General features: G+C 37.7%; 1 protein-coding gene across 1 annotated transcript in view; it reads left to right on the top strand.

Moving 5' to 3' along the window:
• LOC126199273 (pyruvate dehydrogenase protein X component, mitochondrial-like) overlaps window positions 1-23,177 on the top strand; it is a 122,168-nt gene that overhangs the window by 56,023 nt on the left and 42,968 nt on the right. The window contains exon 6 of the mRNA XM_049936081.1: window positions 21,259-21,435. Within this exon, the coding sequence (XP_049792038.1) occupies window positions 21,259-21,435 (177 nt within the window). The remainder of the gene's footprint in view (window positions 1-21,258; window positions 21,436-23,177) is intronic.

The raw sequence follows: 23,177 nt of genomic DNA on the forward strand, positions 1-23,177 counted from the left end.
AAAGTTTGGAGTCAGTAGGTCCAGTGATTGGGCTAGAATTATCATCTGATGTGTATTTGCCTTTCATGGGATGCTGTACATTAGAAACTGTCCACAATTTAATGATTAATTTCAAAAACTGAATAGTGCCATCAGAAATCTCAATCCCCTGACTTTTCAAAATTTCTAGTGCTGCTACATTTTTAGAATCAAAAACACTGAGAGCAAGGGTAACATTCTGTCTCTCAATAGTAGTTTGATACACTGCCTTTCTCACTAGCTTTGGGGCAAATTTCAACAGTTTATTTTCTCAGAATGAAACAGGTTCCTCAAATCTGAAAACTTTGCTTCACTGACAGTATATTCACACGCAGCATTCCCTTCATCACTGTGTAGAAAGGTATTGATGAAAGCAAATGTATCCTCAATATTTGGCATTAAGAAGGATTCATTTTTTTCCATTTAACCAGTTATTTCTGATACACTTAAGCAAGTGCGCATTGTCAAACAGAAGAAAGAGAAATTTGGATGGAGTGACTGGATTTGTAATACAAGGCTGTAAAGTGTCACCACACATAAGCTGATACATTTTTCTATTAGTGCTATGGTTATCTGTTACCAGGCATATAACATCGTACTGAAGCTCATGCATTAACTTTAATACATCAATTGTCATTTTCAGTAGAGTATCAGAATTAACATTTTTTACAGGAAAGAGAGCTATTATTTCTTTGTAATCAGAATGTAAAGATGATGCCATGAAAACCTGCATTGTACCTGCTGTTGTAGTATCTGAAGTATTCTCAGCAACACCAAGTATCTTTCCTGCCTTATAAGAGAATTTTGAATTAACATAAACTTCATCTAGCATCACTGAAATTACCTTGTCACTTCCCTCAAGAAATTTATTTTTTTTTCTCTCAAAAAAGCTACCTGTAATGGACCAATACAAGGTTTATTTGGACCCATTTTGCATAGAAACTGCCTTAAATAGATAGGATGAGGTAATGTTAACACATTTGTGTTTCTCAAGTGATGGTAGGCACCAGGAAATGAAAAGCAAATGATTGCTGCCCATATCAAAGTTCAGGAGAATATCTACTTTGCTTCGTTATTGCAAGTTGTAATTGCTCAAAAAAAAATTCTATTTTAGGTGCTATTTCAGCGTCAAAATCGCTACCACCTTTCAGTGCTTGTTTGAGAACACTGACTAAAATTATAATCTTGTCAGTGGTGCCAGTAGAGTTATCTGTGAAACCATTTAGGTGACTCACCAGATTATCAGATTTCGTCCACTTGTCACATTTCAAGTTCTCTTCGTCCCCAGACTGTAGTATCCATTTCAAGGTTTCTGTAGGCAAACACACATTTTTGTGAAACACTTTTACTTCCAAGGAACTTGATATCTTGAAGCACACTGAAACTAATGGCACATCACTGACTGAATCATCCTTTAATTTAATGAAAGATATGTAGTCATCCTTTACTAAAATTGTAAATGGACAAACAGTCCTTTTCTGCACTTCGCTTTTAAAATGCTGAAAGTCAGGTATATTGTCATTTTCTACCACTTACTGAAACTACATTCATCACGTTCCAGTAGCTGTTGAACATGATCTTCAGGACTCTTTCATTCCTTAGGAACTGGTACTGTGTGATAAGAAGGTTGATTAGGAAAGAAGGTTGGAATTGCATCATTTGTTAGTTTTGGTATTTTTCGTGGCACACGTATTGGTTCACTATTTTCCACAGGAAAAATGTCTTCCCTAACCACAAACTTAGGTTCAAAATGCTTAATGCATACCACAGCTTTATCGTTCACTTCAAAATTATCTCTATGAATTAGTTTAATCCATTTGTTCCTCAATGCTGTTTCCTTGGGAAACTTAAATGTTGAGGTATAGTATGTTTTGCCGTAATTGGATTTACATCCTGGTACACAACAGCTACGACTCATCGCAAGAACAGTTTACACTTTAAATTATGCCGAACTTACTACAGAATCTAGAAAATAAATACTAGCGTAGCACTTGTGACGACATTCACAGCATATAGCATAAATAACAGCTAGTAATAAATGCTTTCGCTTCTCTTGAACGTCACGTATACAATGTTACACACACGCATTATGGAAACACAAGCACGCTGGTTTGTTTCCCCCACGATTGCCGCCATATTGTCAACTATCGATATCTGCCTTAAGGTCTGATTTATTGTAGGTGGTCTTGGTATGTGTTTTAGACTTAATGGTGAAGCAGTTCAAGGAATGTTGTATAAGTGTTATCTACAACTCCTCCTCAGAAAAGAAAGCTAACTATCCACACTGCCACACTTGTTACATAACATTCTTGCTTCACACCACTGTGCTGTCAGTCAGATCGTTTATCTGTTTTGAAGTGAATCCTGAATTAATTTCTGGATCATTCCAGGAACTACCCATGCTTGGACAAGAAATTATCATGATACATTTAGCATTTGGTACTTGTCTCACTTTTATTGTCATAGAAGCACAGTACAAAGCAAAAGCATACATTTATGGGATGTATATTTGAAAAAGATTTTGTTCATATATTTGTTTTATGAGATGTTACCTCCACTGCACTGCATTATGCATTAATGATAATATTTGAAAAGAAGTAATTGTTGGTCTTATGTAATCAATATTGTATTAAAAGATTTAAGATAATAATAATGATTTTTTAAAAATATAACTTGTGATTGAGACACAATCAAATCATTTTGATTTCTACCCTCTACTCATTTTAACCCATGGGGGTAATTACTCGCAGGTTGGGAGCCACTGGCCTAGTAGATCCCCATACTTTGCGGAACTGCACAGCACATTCAGTCTTAGACAAGGTGTTGTGACATGAAAAGACATAATGGATATGCAAAATAAGAGAAAATCATGTAATCGGAGACAGGTGGCATCAGCAATGTGAAAAACTTAACAATCAGTAAATTTCAAATGGCAGGAAACACATATACAGGGTGTATACGACCCGGGACAACTGGGAGATCCGGGAAAATCCTGGAAATTTTTTCATCTGGGAGAAAACCGGGAAAAACCTGGGAATTTTTTAGAATTCCGGGAATTTTTCATTGTTTTTGTTTTCAGTTAAATTTTTGTCATTTTGACTGGTAAGAACCGATACTCTAGCAAAGGATATCACTGTATCCCGCAACTGCAGAATAATATTGCAGCAATAAAACATGAACAGGAGAAAAAACTAAAATAAAACTTAAATTGCAAAGGAAATGCGCCCTATACAGCAACAAAACACAGTGCTCATACTAGCATCTGCCAGCAGCAAAATGTGTCAAATGCTTTAGGAACACTATGCAATGCTTCGTAACAACCAATTGCCTCCAATGAGCGTGACGTCACAACTGTTTACTTCAGATTCATTTTAGCAGCTAAGAGGGGGGTCATGCGCATGGCCAGTCTCAACTGGTACCTTCTTCCTCTTCTGGCTACAGAAATGTGGCTGTTTGGCAGTGTAAGCAGTTGCAGCAAGCATCTAGATGCTACCAGGAAAAATTTTACTGGAGTGCCCAAGCTGTCAGATTCATGCATGCGCAGCAAACCCAGATCTAGGAGGGAGGGGGAAGGGGGGGGGGCACAAATTCATATTCTCGAGGGAAAAAACCTTTTGTTTCACAAAGCGACTAACATCCAGTGCACGTTAGTCTATCGATTATTCTTGTGACTTTGAAACGCATCCCTGTCGGTTTTTGAACATTTTTGAACACATTCTAAGTTGATTTCCGAATGAATTGTAAGTTGATTTGTAAATGCATGCATAGTGTACATGATGTCTCTGTCAGGGGAACCCTCATCGCATGTAGAAACAAACTTTCATACAGACAAAAGGGGCTATACGAGCTGAGTGGATTAAGTCCGAACGGGTGAATGCCAACCACTGTCTGATTGTATGGTTGATTGGGTTTGTGAATGATGAGCGTTGTTATAATTACTAGCGAAATTCATAGATTCAGACTACAGGAGTGGAAATAAACGAATAACAGGTAATAAAGATTATGCATTACCTTCTCGGTGTATCCAGAAAATGAAATTTTGACAGAAGATTTGTGGCCAAATCGCTATACTAGCAGTCGCTTAAGTTTTATTCTGGAAGAAGTGCGGAAAACGCGTTGTACGAACATTTAACAATGCCTAACAGGAGAATAATCGCAGGATAACTAAACCGGTGATCCTGGAAGAGTTAGTGAAGTTAACCTGCGAATAAGGTTTGACATTGGCAGGAATAGTTGCAGAATTAGTGATAACAACACTGTTTGTGAGAACAAGGAAGGTGAAGAAACGGGGAAACACACAAATTATGGAACAATATGGCGATTCCAAGTTTGTATAAAAATTTCGTACTACTACTTTTCGATCTCGTGCTTGAGAAAATGGAGCGTGTGAATGAAGTGTGAAACTATTTCCTAACATAAAGCTTTTTGCTTGTAGTAGGTCTAACAGGCATTTTTAATTATATTCTGTTGTTACAAAAAAGACCGTTTGTGCTAAAACAGTCTCGTTTATTTGGTGTGTGTTGCAATTGTTGCAGTATTAGAAAGGTCTATTTTGTTTTATCTAGCAGACAGTAACAAAATAGACGTAATCAGATCGGGAAACCACACCAGTCTTGGGTCCTATTTGTATTAACAGCTTTTTCAGTATTAGACAACGACATTTCAACTTTTCATGTAGCAAAACGTTTGACGAGCTTTGATGAGGTAATATACTCTTTCGCAGAAAGGAAAGCACACCATGTAAAGCTGAAGCAAGATTACAGAGAAAAAAAAAGTCTAGGAGCTAAGGATTGAAGCAATATGTACTGTCTTGCTTGTCTCATGTCTTTACTGGGTTTATGTATCCTATATTTAATTTTATCTCACATAAAGCAGCAAGTTGTTAGCTGATACGGAATAAAGAGTGCAAATATTCTGAAGAGGATGTCAAACCGGCCGCCTGTAAGCAGGAGAGGCACCACAGGACACTTTAATTTCCACTGTCCTGAGTACGGTTTGATGGCATCCATTACAAAACATACTTATTTCAATTCCACAGAGTGAAATACAGTGACGTGCGATACGAGAACGCTGTGTGAAGAGGTGTGGCACTGCACTTTGGTACACTTATGACCAAATAACGTATCTTACATTTCCTCGAACACATATGTTTCATGCATCAGACTCTTCAGAAAGATGTGCGTTACAAAAATGAACATACTTTTGAAAACTCGATTTTTTAAAATTTTTGACGTCCTGTCTCAAACGCTCGAGGAAGTGGTGGGGTATTGTTCCGGTTCGGAAATATCGTAGATAGGGGGCTGATGCTCAGAGCAGTTTGAGTTATAGTGGGGAAGTAAAGATTTTGCTGTTTCCTCTTCGTTTACTGCTAACACGTCAAATGAAAACAAAACATATTTCTCTGGATGGGAACTGTCAAGTGAATTAAAATATATTCACATAATTATGGAAAGCTAAAATGTGTTATTAGTTGCAGATTTTGTTACTTCCACCTTTCTGACAGCTAGGCATTAATTACCTTGCAGAACAGTGAAGTTATTTTTGTCGGTTTGCTAAAGTAATTTTCTTCTATTAATCTTTTCCGCTGAGGCAGACAATATATTTGAAAGGAAGTGTTTAATTCCACACACTGTTCGCTGCATTTCAAGTGCACGTTTTCAACTTTTAGCACATATGGCATTATGCCATAATAAAGAACCAAACATGAGATAACACAGTACTGGTACTCCAAGAAAATTTACATCCCAAAAACCACATTGAAAGGCTTACTTCACTGGGAATCTGGACATAGGAATGTGCACATTTTAGTATGGGTCACAAAATTCCGATGCTCTTGGAGTATCCTCTGATGTCTTATTTCTTTTATGACATAATGTAAGATCTTTTAATGTTTTACACGTACGAACATACGGGCTCCCTACGACATCGTAGCTGCGCAAGCGTGGTGACGCTTGCTATCTGGCGCTCTGTGGCAACTGCATAAACGAACCTATTTCTAACAGGTCACGGGAAAATATCCCGAATGGTGGTTTGAAAAGCGTTACCATCATAGTAAATTTTCTTTTACGCAAGTTGATGTGCGAGAATGTACGATGAATTTCTTAAATCACAGAGCATTTGATTCTCATTTAAAAATCAACTCTTTTATGACGAGCCATTTAGATGAATTTCGAGCCCAGAAGATCAGACTTTTATGTCGTTATTAAAAATTTTAGTGGCCCATTTGTGTCATATGTCTTAAATTTTAATATGCGCATAAAAGACCAACGTTATGTGAAAGCTTAGCTTCTCTTGCAGCGTATTAATCTTATAGACCAATATTATATGTAAAAGCTTTGCATTTCGTGTAGCAACACTATGTATATTAATTTAAACCATTAACTTTTTCTGTTTGTGTGTTCGCGCTGTTTAACAGTGATGTTACTACTGAATGACTACATCACGTGTCCTAAGCTCTGAATAACCGCTGTCATAGGCTGGCGAGATCATGTGATATGAGCTGTGACTGACTTACAAAAGCGCATCGCAATCTCGATTTCAATGCTTCGGAAAGTAACATGTGGTGTTTGGTGGAATTCGAATTTATACTTTCGTAATACGAAAATATGCATTGTACATGTTACTGCACATCAAAGATCTTTCCAAAACGTGTTTTTTCCCCCTTGTGTTTAGTTTTCTAAAGCACTGGGAAATTCTATGCTCTTGTATAAAACCATAATCATTCAAAGGACTGATAAGTTATCCAGTTCTGAGAGAAAATATACTGTCAGTTAACAGGGAAAAAGTATGTTTCCACCCGGGAGAAAGTGTATTCTTAACCGGGAAATCCGGGAATTTTTTTTCCTTGTCCGCGTATACACCCTGATATAGCAAGCTTTGCAGTTATTTTTAATAACTGCATTTCAGAGACAGTGTTCCGGTATGTAAAAGCCACACAGTATGCATCTGTGTAGCAAAGTAGCACAAATCAGGAACATAATATTCATCTCTCATGCCTGTATTTGATGTTATGCCATCTGGAATTTTGATACATTTGTCTGATTGTAGGAGGTGGGTGAGGTGAAGAGGATGCAGGAGAGAAGTCACCTATAGTATATTTCAATTCAAAGTTGAAAATGCCTTTCAATTGCAACTTAATTTTGAACTGAGAGTGAAAAAACTTCCTTTAAAATCAGTATACTGACATAGGCAAAACCAAAACCTTGTGTCTACAGCTCATGTCTTCTAGGCTGTCTGTACCAGTATTTTACAGCTCACAGATTTTTTCTGATAGGTAGATAGAAAAAAATTGATGTGTGTCTTCCCAGCTGTAAAGTATTTCCCACAATTTTGTTTCCCCAGCACAGCTATTTTGCACAAGCAGCCTGTACTAATAGCAGGCATGCCTGCAGAACACTGTGCCCATCCAATACAGGCTGTGGGCTGCAAACTCTGTACAGTTGCTGATTAACATTTAGATCACTTCAGTGGCCATTCTCAATTTGGCAGAAAATTTAAGATGGAGCAGACTCTGAAAATGAGACATCCCATTGGCAAAGTGGAGGCCCAACAATCAGTAAGCTATTAAGTTTATCTGAATGGTGCACCTGAAGGTGTGGTACCTCAGAGTGAAGAATGTTTGCTTTAACATTTATTACCTTAAATCTGTATGAAGGGGAGTTGGAGAGAGGACGGAGGGCCTGTAGACAGATGCAAGTTGACTATGATTGCACTGTAACATGTTATTCAAAGATTATTTGTGGAAATACGATATGCAGTTAATCAAGAGGGAATTATAAATGGGGACAATTTTAGGATGATCCATATTGTTATTGGAGGCAACACCTCAGGGTGTAGTACAGTGAAGGTGTAGCATATAGATTATATTCTATACATGAAGCACTCACATACTGTACTATTGCAGTCACATAAGCCACAACATGTGGAATTGTGGTGCAACTCTGTGAAGCCACAAAGAAATCTGAACAGTTCTGTCTTGTCTACTGGTGTGGCAAATTGCATGTCTGAGTTAGTGAGGACACTGCTTCACAAAGCAGAGGATGACACTGAGCTTCAGTTTGACATGTATTACACTTTTAGTTGGTTACCCTCATACCAGTTCTGCACAACATTGTGTCAAACTGCTCAAAATTACACAAAATGTCAGTACAGGAAGAACGTGTTGCTCGATCAGAAAGTAGCTAGCAATATATGAGACCATATTGTTATAGTATTGTTTGAAATCTGGTACATGACCGAGGTCAGTAAATGACAATTACATAAATAATCCAAAGGGACTCTAGTTCCCAAATTTGGGCAGTGCTACAGTTGCTGTAATGTGTTCCAGCTGAAAAAACTCAGAGGTAGCAAGTCGGTGTTGAAGCTGAAGATGATTGGTGGGCTGGTTATTTCTACCCTCGGATCGCTAGTGGACATGGGTTGTGGCACTCAAACGTGATAGCCCATGCCCACCTTAAGCTGTGCTGCCCACCAGTCCATTACAGTCAGTCACTACTCTGTCATCTCAAGAGACTTGATGTATTGGTATCAGTGACAGACTCCAAAGCTACTAACCCACAGCAGGTGGTATTTGAGGAGACACCTCAGATTGGATGTGGCTCACTGGTGCACATTCTCGAGTTTGAACTCTACTCAGACTGCAGTTGAGCTGAGAATAATGCCCTAACAACCTTGGGTGGGATGCTGTAGCAGCAGAAGGAGAAGAGAAGCTTCGCAGACAGTGAGGTCCATCAGTAGAAAAGGAGTTGCATGACTGCACTGTGCCAGTGAAGGTTTCTTTTTCCCACTGTGATACTTAATCTCAGTACATAATGGCTTGAACCATATCTTATCTAAAATTTTCTAATTTCTGTAGAGCACCTTCATAATTTGAAAGTACAAGAATTAATCCAGAATTATGTAGCCCCTAAAATACCACTTACTTGACAGCCATCACTTCTGCAGGATGTTCTGATTCCTCAGGTGCTGCGTAAGTTGCTGTCATATATCATGGGTGAATTACTTGTGAAAATATTGGATTGCTTTTGACATTTTATTCTGCAGAAGCACCAGATTCACAAATAAGTATTTTTCCAAGCATCTCAATAACAGAGGTGTTAGTCTTGTTGTCCACTGGATGTGACAACAAGCAACTGCGGGAATGTGGGAACATGCGTTACAAGCGACCTGAGTTGTACATCTCTAAGCAGCTGGGATTGTCCCCAGTCAGCGACTTTACGCATATGTCAGTCCGTGATCAGTGCCTGTTGGCAGTTGATCAAAATAATACACTGAATCAGCTCAGTGGTTGCTTTGGACATGAGTTATTTTTTGTGCAGTTCGTTATTTTTTGTGCAGTTCATACTGGACTAGGTTTTGGATGCAGACTAGTAAAAGAAATGGTATGCGTTGGATGAACTAGTTAAAAGGAAATCCATGGGAATTCCATGACCTTCATGTTGATTTGGAGAGTGTCCCCAGAAGTACTTTGATTATTACTTTATGCGTCCACAGCACATGCACACGCTAAACCCAACTGTGACCCAACTGTGTGTTGGAGGCCCCTAGTTGGCTCAGTATGTAGTTTGGGGGCATTTCTGCACATGAATGATCTGATTACCATTCTGTATAAAGTCAGTAAGAGTGATCCCGTAATAGTGATGTCTTCGGATGCCTCAATTGTAGCCATCATTTTGTGTCCAGTAACTAATCTTCAAGGTGTTTAAACAATTTTTTGGTAATCAAATCAACTCCATCAAAGTTAATTTTCAGTTAATGTACTTTAATTTTTATTGCTTACAGTGCTGATGATAGCTTAGAGGTAGTAAGTTCCATAATTACCACAAAATAAGAGGTCTGCTCAAAAAATTCTCGAACTTTGTCCACAAAATTTTTATATACTTACCTTTTACTTATTGTGCGTGGTCTCCTTCGAAATACTCTCCGCCACAGTTGATACACTGCTTTCGATGCCTTTTTCAGTTCTGGATGCCCTCTTAGTATGCCTCTTGCTGGATTGTGCAAAGAGCCATCTGCGAATTTTATTTCATCTAGTCTATTGTTGCAAATCTTCAAGCTTTCTGCAGGGTTTTCAACTTCGGAAGTAAAAAAAGTTCTGCAGGGGTCAGGTATGGAGGATGAAACGGCACAGTGATTTCATTTTTTGTGCAGTTGTCATGCATCAACAGGGATGAATATGTGGCTGCATTATCATGATTGAAGAGCCATGAATTGTCTTGGCATATTTCAGGCCATTTCCTTCTCACATATTCTCGCAGGTGTCGCAACATGCCCTGATAGTACCATTGATTAACAATTTGTCCTTGTGGCACGAATTCATGATGAACTAATCCTTCAAAGTCAAAGAAAAATATCAGCATGGTTTTGACATTTGACCTGACCTGACAAGCTATTTTTGGTGTTGCGGAACTTTTCCTGACCCATTGTGAACATTGAACCTTAATCTCAACATTATAACCGTAGAACCACATCTCATCACCAGTTCTGATTCTCTTAAGGAACATCATTCCAAGATGCTGTGTCAGGATTTTGTGACATGATCCAACTGAAATGTTACATTCTTCTACAATATCTCGCATAGTCAGTCTTCGATTGACATGCATTGTCAGTAGATGTCAAAGGGCATCTTAAATGAGGGTTATCTTTAACTTCAGTCTAGCCATTTTTAAACTGTGGGAACCATTCATAAAACTGAGTATGGCTTAAGCACTCATCACCATAGGCGCCCTTCATCATTTGGTATGTCTCTGTAAAGGTTTTCTTGAGTATCACATAAAATGTAATGCACATGCGTTGCTTGTCTAACCCTGCCATCTTGAAATTCGCAAACTGTGCAAGGCCATGTCCTACATGAGCGACAGAAGTGAGTGACATCGAGTGACTTCTGGATACGCGACACTCCAGCAACAATCAGCAGCGTCGGGCGCAAAGCTTGGGTGTCCTGCATGCGAGTGACCATGTTGTGCTACAAGATGGCTGTTTAGGGCCAACCAGCTGTTCCTATAAAACGGCATCCCTAACCTGTAGAATACTGTAGCTGAAGAGTAAGGCTACAGAATTAGGTTTACTTAAGAAAATAAAGTGAAAATGAATGCTGTGCGTGAAATTTACAAAGGGAGGAACTCCATGGAGGATTTCATAAATATCATCAACTACGAAGATCACCAGACAAATTCTTCAAATACACGTGAATGAGCAGAGGAGCATTCGACTATCTCATCAATAAATTAAATACAAATATTTTTTACATGATCAAGAACTTTAAACAGCCAATAAATGCGGAGGGATGACTACTACATGACTAACTATGCTAAATATGAACATAAGTACACAGATTGGTACCATTAAGCCGAAGCTAGCTGTGGTGTAGGGGTAGCGTACACAGCTCATGATTACGTGTTGGGAAGAGGTCGTGGGTTCGATTCCGGGATTTTCTTATATTTTTACTGACTCTGTTACCATCTGTATACTAAGTTTTATATATACTGTTTACACTTCATCCCTAAGTATATTTTTAAGGTCTTGCCAAACAACTTGATCCCAGTACATAACACACATTTTATTCCTAATAAATTACAATGAACTATGAAATTTTACAGGTATTTGATGTTGTGAACGTAATTCATCAGTAGTCAATGTTAAGGCCAAGCATTTCAATTACTGTATTTATTGATGTGATAGTCAAATGCTCCTCTGCTCACACGTGTGTATTCTGTGAAAGTAAAGCTTCCAAATTTTTTTTTTTTGGGGGGGGGGGGGGGAACGTCAAACATTTTGTGTAATGATTTGTCTAAAAATATGAAATAAAAAATATTAGGAAAACATTTGGTGCACCTCATTTTCTGTTCATGATTTCGAGCGTCATTAAAGGCACGTAGAAATTTTTCTCTGATCTACTTATTTCTTTTACACAAATCATTTCATAAAATATTTGAATTATTTCTTTCATTTTTTAATTTCAAGTTTTATTCAGAAATCATAATCTTACTGACTCCTCGTTTGCCTTCCTAACATACTTGATTCGAAAGAAGCCTTTTTGACATTTAAATACCGCAACAATGTATCTTTTTATGTGCAAAATAGCTAGGTCTTGAACAGATGAAATTTTTGACACTTGACAGCTTTTCGTGAAATATTTCAATTTTTCCTCAGCATATTAATTTAGTTTTCGTTAATCACCTTGATTACTTTCAAGCAGTTAAATATTTTCGTGACAAACTGGACCACATGCTGGTCACTTTGATACCCCATTTACCTGTTTTTCTCCCTTTGTCTGGCAGTGAAAATTTGGACAAAACCTCATGGTATGAGTTATAGGGAGTCCTGTTTTTGGCTCTGCTCACATGTTTACAAAAACATATCAAGTGTTAATCATATGATAAAATAGTCCTTTCTACGTGCTGTCATTTCCAAAATTCGTCATTTCGATATCTTGAACCTTTTATGAGATACAATGATTTTTACGACCACTTGATTCCCGAAGCACAGGAAAGGTTCGGATGCACCGTGAGCGACCCGTCCGCGGATATAACAACCAATATCTCAAGAATTAAAAGAGATATCATTCCGGTCTCAACTTTCAATACAATTTAGATATATTGGTTACATTTCATACCCAATAATGTATGGCCTTAAATAAACTACACTAAAAGTCTACATAATGTGATTTTACCTCTGCAAATTTTTAAAAATTTCGTGCGGCCATGTACTCAATTTCATGCAGCACAGTAACTATGACGAATAACGAAAATAAATTCAGTCCTTTATCGTTTAAAGATATCAAGCTATAAGTTATGGAAGACTCAAATTTTTTTCGCCGAATAGTTTTCTTAAAATCGGATTTTAAGTAATTCATAGCTGCCATTGGGTCCGCTCCACTGCTTTGCCGAGAGACACGTGGCTGCCGCTCTCTGTCGCACGTGCTGCAGTGACAAGATTCAAACATGTTTGAATTCAAATGTCGCAAGTTGCAGCGGGAGACGTAGTGACACAGATGTCGCTCACGTAGGACATTCCGTAACTACACCTGCGGTTGTGTTTTGTCGCCTGAAGCTGTTGTGCGCTGTCGCTCGCTTCTGTCGCTCATGTAGGACACAGCCTAACACAACATTCTACTCAATACAGCACTGAACAGTAACAGACAAACAACAATCAAACTTCCGGCAGTTACACATTAAACACAGGCATGTGCAGGGATGCCTACCGCATTTCGCTCCAATACACCATTGGCGCTAAATTATGAATGTTCTGGAATTTTTTGAACAGACCTCATAGGTATGCAAGCACAAAGACTTCAAGGAATCCAAGTTAAATAAACAAATAGACATTCATTATTATACAGTTGAATGACCTCGTATAACTATACTCCTTGAGTACTGAACATGGAAGCTTCGACTAAGACAGGCTGTTACATTGTTCACAGCATCTGTTGAAAGAGACACGTAGGAAGGTTTTTCAGACAATACATTGTTCACAGCATCTGTTGAAAGAGACACGTAGGAAGGTTTTTCAGACAACTCGGGTTGTCCGGAAAGTAAGTACCATTTCATTCTACCATCACAGCAGCATTAGTGTTGCAGTTCTGTACATTCGCACTCTGGTTCATTGTCTTTTCACTGATGCCATTACAACTAGACTGTGTTGTGTTTGCATCTGTTAGTGATCATTCAAAATGTTTAATACAGTCTCGTAGCCCACCGACTGTGAAGTGTGTTCTGTAACACGGTTTTTAAATGCAGTGACTGTTAAACTAGCTGAAATTCATCATTAACTTGTAGAGATTTATGGTGCAAACTAGCTTAGTGCCCACTGCTTCACTCGCGTAAACTATATGGCCAGCACACATTCTTTTTCTTTCTCTTTAATTGAATTTTTATGTTGTTCACAAATTGCAACAGCTTCCAGAATTTCCATGCTAATTAAGGCCGTAGAAGCATGGTCTTTTTCGAAGGTACTTCTGACCAAAAAGTGATTCTAGTAGCTGGAGTGCAAAGTTTTTGTTCATCATGCCTTCTGTGTTCTCCTGGAGATATTTCCATAGAAACTTTCATCTCCTAACACATATTTCTTTATATGTAGCTGAGAAGTGAATTAAGAATTCTCATAGATTTAGTTTTAAAATTTTTTAACATAAATAAATATTTTTAAGAAAATTTTCATCCTCTATTTCACCCCCTTAGGGTTTGAATTTCCAAAAGCAGTGAAACACACACTTTTAAAAATCTAACCAAGAAGTCAAGTACCAATTTTTACAGATATAGCTTTAAAAATGCATTAGTAGTTCCTTTAATAACGATTTATTTTCAAAAAAACTTTCACCCACTATTTTACCCCCTTTTGTGGTTGAACTTAAAAAAATGCTGAAACACATACTTCTTTATTTCTGACTGAGAAATCAGATATCAGTTTTTGTGAGCATGGCTTCAGAATTGTCCTAATAGCAACATATTTTCAAAAAGCCTTGCATCCCATATCTAACTCCCATAGGAGTGAAATTTTGAACAGCCCCTTCTTAAACGGTGCCTACAATATGAGATCCACACTCGTTTCAGGTTTCTGTCCTTAGTGGATTGGACTGGCCGATGTTGAGTTAGTGAATAAGTGTGGCACTACTTCACCCCCTTGGGGATTGAATTTCCGAGAACACTGAAACATATAATTTTTCTTTTCTAAACCGAGAAGCCAAACACTAATTTTCAAAGATTTAGCTTTAAAAATGCTTTCACAATGAAATAGTTTCGTAAAACATTTCATCCCCATAGGGGTTGAATTTCCAAAAACACTGAAAGGCATAACTTTTTATTTGTAACCAGGAAGTCAAATACCAATTTTCTCTCTCATTATTTCACACCCATAGGGATTAAATTTTCAAAAATGGCGAAACACATATTTTTTTATTTCTGACTGAGAAATGAAATACCAATTTTCGTAGGTCTAGATTCAAAATTGCCTTAATAGTGACATATTTTTAAGAAACCTTTGGTCTCCTTTTCACCCCCGTAGGGGTGGAACTTCAAAAAATCCCTTCTTAAACAATGCCTACAGCATAAAATCAACACTTCTCCAAATTTCTAGTTTCTATCCATAGTGGTTTGGGCTGGGCGATGATGGCTTGGCGAAAAAGTCAGTCAGTTGGGACATTGCCTTTTATATGTAGAAATGAAATGACTAAGGGATTGGTGAGCAAGTGGGTGAGACAATTCAACTCATGATCCTCCAAAAAACAAAAACTGAAAACAAAGTTGTCAGCACGAAAAACTCAAGTGCACTGTTTTCTGGGACGGACAGGGCATTCAGCTTGTTGAGTTCCTTCCCAGAGATAAAACTGTTGTGATGGTATGTTACTGTGAAACAGTGAGAAAGCTTTGATGTGCAATTCAAAACACAGGTGTGGAATGCTCAGCCAAGGTGTTGTGTTGCTTCATGACAGTGCATGCCCCCATTATGCTGGTGTCACTCAATACCTTATTCAGCACTTCAGTTGGAAGCAGTTTGATCACCCACCATACAAATCCAATCTTGCACCTTCAGACTACCATTTGACTTGAATTTGAAGCGTTACATTGGAGGTAGGTGCTTTGACAGCATGACAGCACAAAAAAATGGTGTTCAGCAGTGTCTGTCTTCATTGGGTGCTTCTTTCAATGAAGAGGGCCTAGAAAAGTTGGTTTCCCATTATGACTAATGTCTGAACAATGGTGCAGCAACCATGTAGAAAAATAGTTTAAGACATGCTTTAAAAAAAATTGGTTTGAAAAATTGGTTTCATGAATTTTTTTCCAAAATGGTACGTAGAGGGTGGTTTGTAAAGTTCTCAGAATCACGACAAGAGGTCAATGTTAGCACACCGAGTTATTCACGTGATATTCATTGGGCTGTTGCCTGTAAACATGTGCCACGTCAGTGCTCTTGGAAGAGAACAGTGGCGGTGACGTGGCTCTGTTGTTGTTCCCGAGTAGTGATTTGTGAAGATGGAAAAAATCTAGATTTGAGCAGAGATTAAATACTTTGTAAAGAAAGGTATGAAAGCCAAGGACATTCGTGCCAGTTTCCAGAATACACTGCGGGACTCTGCTCCTTCATATTCAACTGTTGGCAAGTGGACAAATGAATTTAAATTTGGTCAGGAGAGCTTTGATGATCATCCAGCAGTGGTTGGCCAAGATGTGTCACTACTCCAGAAATCATTGCAAAAGTGCATAAAGGTCATGGAAGATCACTTATTGAAAGTGCGTGAAAATGCTCACACTTACCATATGTCATCTGAAAGGGTATATTACATTTTAACTGAAGAGTTAGAAATGAAAAAGTTACAAGAAAAGGATAGAGAGCTACTCATCAGGCCACACTTAGGCACCTGGACACAGTTGCCATATTTGTTTGACACAGTTGCCATATTTGTTTATGTGTTTTCTTGTGTGAATGTGTATAACTACTTCTTAATGACTTCTTCCAAAATTTAAATATTTCAGCATTCTGTTTCTTTGTGCTTATCTGCTACTCAAAGCCTCCTCTGTTTGAGAAGTAGCAATCTATCCTTCACATGTTGTTTTTCTATCCTGGCCGTTCCAAAGCTGTTACATATTCAGTTACGACTCAAAAGTCTGGAATTGTTGGCATTCTTTTTACACATTTAGTGATGAAGCCGTATTGTGTAATTATTGACTGTTTGTTCTTAAAATAGTGTTAATATCAGATTATAATAAACTGGTCAGTACTTAACCTTTGGGAGGGAAGGATAGACATATTTGTAACTGGCGGGTGTCTCTCATCTCCCATGAAGGACTTGTTAATTCCGAGAGCTATGTAGTGGTTCCCTTTTACTGCCATTTTTATCTTATATGCAGTTCTATATGTTTTGCCTCCTTAAGATAAGTACTGGCCAGCAATTCTGACTCATAATTTATTAATTTTCTAGCTAATGTTTTCTTTGATGTAGCTAGTATCAGGCTCTATTTTCTGTAGTGGAATTTCAGATGTACACATTTATCCCACAGTTCTAGCAAAGCCACAGACATTTTTCTAATTCTGTGTTTATAATATTTCACTAACACAATAGAGTGTGAAATATGATAAACATAGAGTTAGAAAAATTGTTGTGACTTTGCTACAACTCTGGGATAAACGTGTGCATCTGAAACTCTATCACAATTACACATTTTTAAATACAGAAAATACTTTGAAAAGACAGCATTTTAAGATTCAAAATTCTGTAATTATTACAATAACAGTAAATTTGGATAAAGCCATTTCTTGAATTACACAAATTTTAGAGAAGACAAGATGTTCCTTATAAAGAAGGAACATGAGGGCTTTAAAAAGTATGTCATACCTAAAACTGATAGTAATTGGTGGAGTAGGATTTCCATGTGCATATGGTTTTCCTGACTCATAATTTTGTGAAAAATATTACTTTAAAGAAAATGTCTCATTGTGAAATTTGTGTTCAGTTATTATCAGCCACAATTAACTTATATTCTGAATAATACACTTTAGAAAAATGCAGCCCACATGTTGCCAAGGTTGTTTCATCTATGCTGCAGAAGTTTTGCTGGGAAGCCCTTACACATCCCCCTTTCAGTCTCTATTTTCCCCCATCCAATTTCATATTTTTGGTCATATTGACCATAAATTTGTTCTGGACGAAGAGGTCCTGTAGATAACCACGAAAGTTTTTCCATGAAGTTATTGACCATCTTGTCTCACAGTGGAATACATGTATTAACAATTACGGTGATTACTTTTGAAATAATAAACTATTTATTCATTTTTTCCATTTGTTTCATTTTCATTTGACTGTCCAATATGTCCTCTCCCCCGAGTCAACAGTGCAGTACATTGAATGAATAGCAGAAATAAGTATAATATTAATATAATAGAGGGAAACATTCCACGTGGGAAAAATATATCCAAAAACAAAGATGATGTGACTTACCAAACGAAAGCGCTGGCAGGTCAATAGACACACAAACAAACACAAACATACACACAAAATTCAAGCTTTCGCAACAAACTGTTGCCTCATCAGGAAAGAGGGAAGGAGAGGGAAAGACGAAAGGATGTGGGTTTTAAGGGAGAGGGTAAGGAGTCATTCCAATCCCGGGAGCGGAAAGACTTACCTTAGGGGGAAAAAAGGACGGGTATACACGTGCGCACACACACACACATATCCATCCACACATATACAGACACAAGCAGCCATATTTAAAGACAAAGAGTTTGGGCAGAGATGTCAGTCGAGGTGGAAGTGCAGAGGCAAAGATGTGGGAAGGTGTACACGATCAAAGGCAGAGCCACGTGTGAAAGCACCCACGTGATTTACCAACTGACCTGCCTACACTGTGATGCATTCTATGTGGGAATGACCAGCAACAAACTGTCCATTCGCATGAATGGACACAGGCAGACAGTGTTTGTTGGTAATGAGGATCACCCTGTGGCTAAACATGCCTTGGTGCACGGCCAGCACATCTTGGCACAGTGTTACACCGTCCGGGTTATCTGGATACTTCCCACCAACACCAACCTATCCGAACTCCGGAGATGGGAACTTGCTCTTCAATATATCCTCTCTTCCGATTACCCACCAGGCCTCAATCTCCGCTAATTTCAAGTTGCCGCCACTCATACCTCACCTGTCATTCAACAACATCTTTGCCTCTGCACTTCCGCCTTGACTGACATCTCTGCCCAAACTCTTTGTCTTTAAATATGTCTGGTTGTGTCTGTATATGTGCGGATGGATATGTGTGTGTGTGTGCGAGTGTATACCCGTCCTTTTTTCCCCCCTAAGGTAAGTCTTTCCGCTCCCGGGATTGGAATGACTCCTTACCCTCTCCCTTAAAACCCACATCATTTCGTCTTTCCCTCTCCTTCCCTCTTTCCTGATGAAGCAACCGCTGGTTGCAAAAGCTTGAATTTTGTGTGTATGTTTGTGTTTGCTTGTGTGTCTATCGACCTGCCAGCGCTTTCGTTTGGTAAGAAATAAGTATAAACTACACAAATGGTTAAAGTCACGTAGTTTGGTGTAGAAAGGTGTTCTTATCCAAAAAGACATATTTATCAACAACTATAGAAGATGTAGCTGCTAATGAAGTAACACTGCAATTTCCGAGGAGCACAAAAAATCTGCCGATTTTTGACTTCCAATCCATTGACAAATTTGTAGTAGAAACAGTTGATGTGTATATTACCCACAAGGTCAAATAACAAATCACAAAAAGGGTGGTTGTGGCTGGGAAGGAAACAGGATTGCAAAGAGTAACAGCAAAGGAGCAAGCCATCAGGAAGGGTGCTGTTCCAGTCAAAACTGGAAGAATAACAGACTTCCCAAAGGAGTGACAAAACAACTGACCATTTCCTGAACTGTTGCAAAAAGATCATACTGACAGATTACAAATAGAGGCACAGTGTTGAGTTGCAAATAGTATATTCGGACTTGTGCCAAGAATACCAGCTGCCAGTTATGAACTGGCAGTATTGTAAGATAGAAAGGGTGGTCAGAAAAGGATTATCTTAGCTACTAGGCTCTTTGGGCTGATGAGACATTGAATTATAATTCACTAGACTTCTCAGTAGTTGAGAAAAAGTAATTGCAGGTTGTTGATGTCATCATTCCAGGTGACAGTAGAGTTGCATAAGATGGTGGAAGAGCTTCTGAAATACGGAGCCCTGAAAAGTAAACTTCTGCAACTTTGGGATAAATTGGTAAAAGTGATCTTAGCGGTTCTCTCCGAAATTGGACACGTTACTAAGAGATCTTGGTGGGCACTCAGAAACAGTCAGCAAAGACAGAGGTCTGTTTCCCAGCTGCAAAAAGCCACATTACTGGGAAATTCGCATATTGTCCATTGGTACTTCATTAACTGTTGTCATTTATGTCAGTAATAATGATTTAAGATCAGTTTTAGGAAGGACAAACAGAGAAGTTAAATTTATTGTGGGACTTTTGAAACCATTGTATATCTGCAAAGGAGACCATGCAGAGGCAGTGGAATACTGCTAGACCATTTTAATCTACAAGTGAGCTTGCAAGAAGGGTTCATAGGAATTGAAAAGCATACTTAATGGTCACATGCTTGGGGAATTTTATAATAGTGAATTTATGCAAGATTATTATGTAGAGTTAGAGAACTGGTGTCCAGCACAGACCACAGAACAATTTTGTTTTCTCCATCACAGTTACAATGACAAAATAAATGAGTCTACTTACATATTGTACACACTTCAACTTGGTAATGGTGCTGTACATTGGCAAGACAATATGTAGATGTAGAAGTCAGTAATGTAATAATGCAAATAGAAAAGAATATAGTTAAACCACAAGAGAAGGAAGTACAGTAAGGCAGGGATGATTTGAGAGGGTAGTGTAGGAAATGAGAATAATGATTCAAGATACTAGTGATAAAAGAGAGAATGCGTGCCATCATAATGATTCTCAGAGTTTTGCGCAAGTAGGAATTTATATGTTTTTGCTTGCTGAGTGGATAGCACATTAAATAGAATAATTAGCCTCATTTTCTTGAAGGTTCACAGGATGCAGTTATAAAGGATGAGAGTCAGTGTGGATCTCTGAGACTGTGTGCACTACTGCCTAATTTTCTTTTGTTGTGCAAGAGCAGATGGTGTTTCCTGCCTGTGCACTGATATTTTTCCTTTCTGTTTTTTCACTCCTGTTACTGTATACAGGGAGTCACATTTAATTGTGGCCTCTGCAAGAACCATGTTAAGCTTGATGTTTTTTTTAAAAAAATAGAGAGAGCAGTGTTGTTTGTTTCAAGATGATGTACCTGCTTTTGCCACTGTAAATCACTGGAATGACATATTCTAAAACAATACAGTGGTCATAAGCATTTTCTTATGTGTAGCTACGTATCTTTTGTGCACCAGAATAGCAGATCTGTATAAGGAAATTTCATTGATATAACTATTTTCTAAAGCCAACAAGAAATTGTTCCATTCTCCACAAAAAATAGTGGTTCTCCATTGAAAAAGGTGCCAAAACAAAACAAAATTAATTCAGCTTGAAGGCATTTTTATTTTTTTCGGGGCTACAGAATAGTTAATCTGCTATTCTGGTGCCAAAAAAAAAACTGTAGTCCTATTTAAATTCTTTAAAAAAATGTTGAAGTTCTGGATATTTACAGGTGTTGTCTCAGTTGTGTGTGTGTAAAATTTATTTTTATTTTTTATAGTTTTCTTATGAAATTAATGTATATTCAATTGCCATTCTTTCTTTTCCAGTCAACAATACCACATGCCTATGGCAGCGTCAAATGTACAATAGACAAAATATTAGCTTTAAGGAAGCAGTTGAAATCAGATGGTATATCTGTATCTGTGAATGACTTTGTTGTGAAAGCTGTTGCAAATGCATTGCTCCAGTATCCTGAAGTTAATGTACATTGGATTGATGGAAAGGTAAAACACACAATGGACTCTCGAAATTGTAATTCTAATAATGCCAGTCATGAGTGTTGTTGTTGTAATTTGATAGTGTGCATTTTTGCATTTATTTGTAACAAATATAACATTAATTAATAATATACTGAGTCTAAATCTGTGTGGGCACGGAGTCTTCTGTAAATAAGTTGTAAATAAAAGTGCCTGTTACTCAGTATTTAATGTATTCCAAAATTAATGTTTCACTATACCATACATTTATATATACATTTCTTGTGATATTTATTGTGATGAAGAAAATGTGCCAAACAAAGCTCGTTTAGGAATGACACTAAAACATATTTACTTGTGTGCTGTCACATTCAATAACAACTTGGGATTTATTGTCTCTGCATGTGTGGAGTTTGTAACTGTTATTCTTTCATAGTTAATGAAATGGCAGTTAATCAGCTGTAATGATTCATTCTGATAAATCCTCATCTGTTTGGTAGTGAACTAAAATTCCCAGACGTTTCCTGTCTTTTTACATGGTCATTAGGCTGCATTATGTATAGAACACATTGCAATCATTTCCACAGAATCTTGCTTACTGTTGTGGTTCATCTGCCTGTGTTTGCTGGAGTCTGTGAACTGATTTCCATGGGAAACTGTAATACACTTCATGGACTGGAGCCTCATTTCATTCGATTGTAGAGAGAGAGAGAGAGAGAGAGAGAGAGAGAGAGAGAGAGAGAGAGAGAGAGGGAGGGAGGGAGGGGGGGCAAGGTTGCACACACACATATGTACATGTGTTACCGTCAAAACCCGTTTTTAGTTATAACGTGTTCTTATTAGTTTGTACTGAGCCACTTCCTCAAAATGCGTTTTGCCTAGTTAAAACTAGTTTTAACTGACTTTCGCTTTTGACCAGCAGTAAATTCTAGTTGTAACTAAAGTTATCAGTATCAAATAGTTTCAACTAGTAAGAACACATCCTAACTAAACTAGACAGAACTAGTTTCCACTAAATTTATTTAGGGGCAAATATAAAAATTAAGAGCAACTATGTGACGAAACAGGCCAAAAGAATGAAGATGGCTTCAGATTCAGTACATGCCACTGTAGAAATCAGTGACAATATAATTATACCGATCCTGTTACCGACAGATCAAAACCAGATCTCCCCAATATTATTGGAGTTGTTTTTCAGAAAGATGAACAGGGCTTGCACAAGATTGGAACTAAATATGGGATATTCGACAAATTGTATTGCAGGTATGTATTTCTGAACTGATTTCAATAATTAAAGGACAAATGTCAGACATATTCATTACTTCATTGATTTAATGCTTTGAAAATGTTGCTAACTATTCAAGTAATTAATTACTTGAATAATATGGGATACTCGACAAATTGTATTGCAGGTATTAATTACTTGAATAGTTAGCAACATTTTCAAAGCATTAAATCAATGAAGTAATGAATATGTCTGACATTTGTCCTAATTATTGAAATCAGTTCAGAAATACATACCTGCAATACAATTTGTCAAGTATCCCATATTTCGTTCCAATCTTGTGCAAGCCCTGTTCATCTTTCTGAAAAACAACTCCAATAATATTGGGGAGATCTGGTTTTGATTTGTCGGTAACAGGATCGATATAATTATATTGTCACTGATTTCTACAGTGGCATGTACTGAATCTGAAGCCATCTTCATTCTTTTAGCCTGTTTTGTCACATATGTTATAACCTTTACTTTAATCACTAATAATTTGCGT

Source organism: Schistocerca nitens, chromosome 8 (assembly GCF_023898315.1).
Source record: "Schistocerca nitens isolate TAMUIC-IGC-003100 chromosome 8, iqSchNite1.1, whole genome shotgun sequence".
NCBI classification, from domain to species: domain Eukaryota; kingdom Metazoa; phylum Arthropoda; class Insecta; order Orthoptera; family Acrididae; genus Schistocerca; species Schistocerca nitens.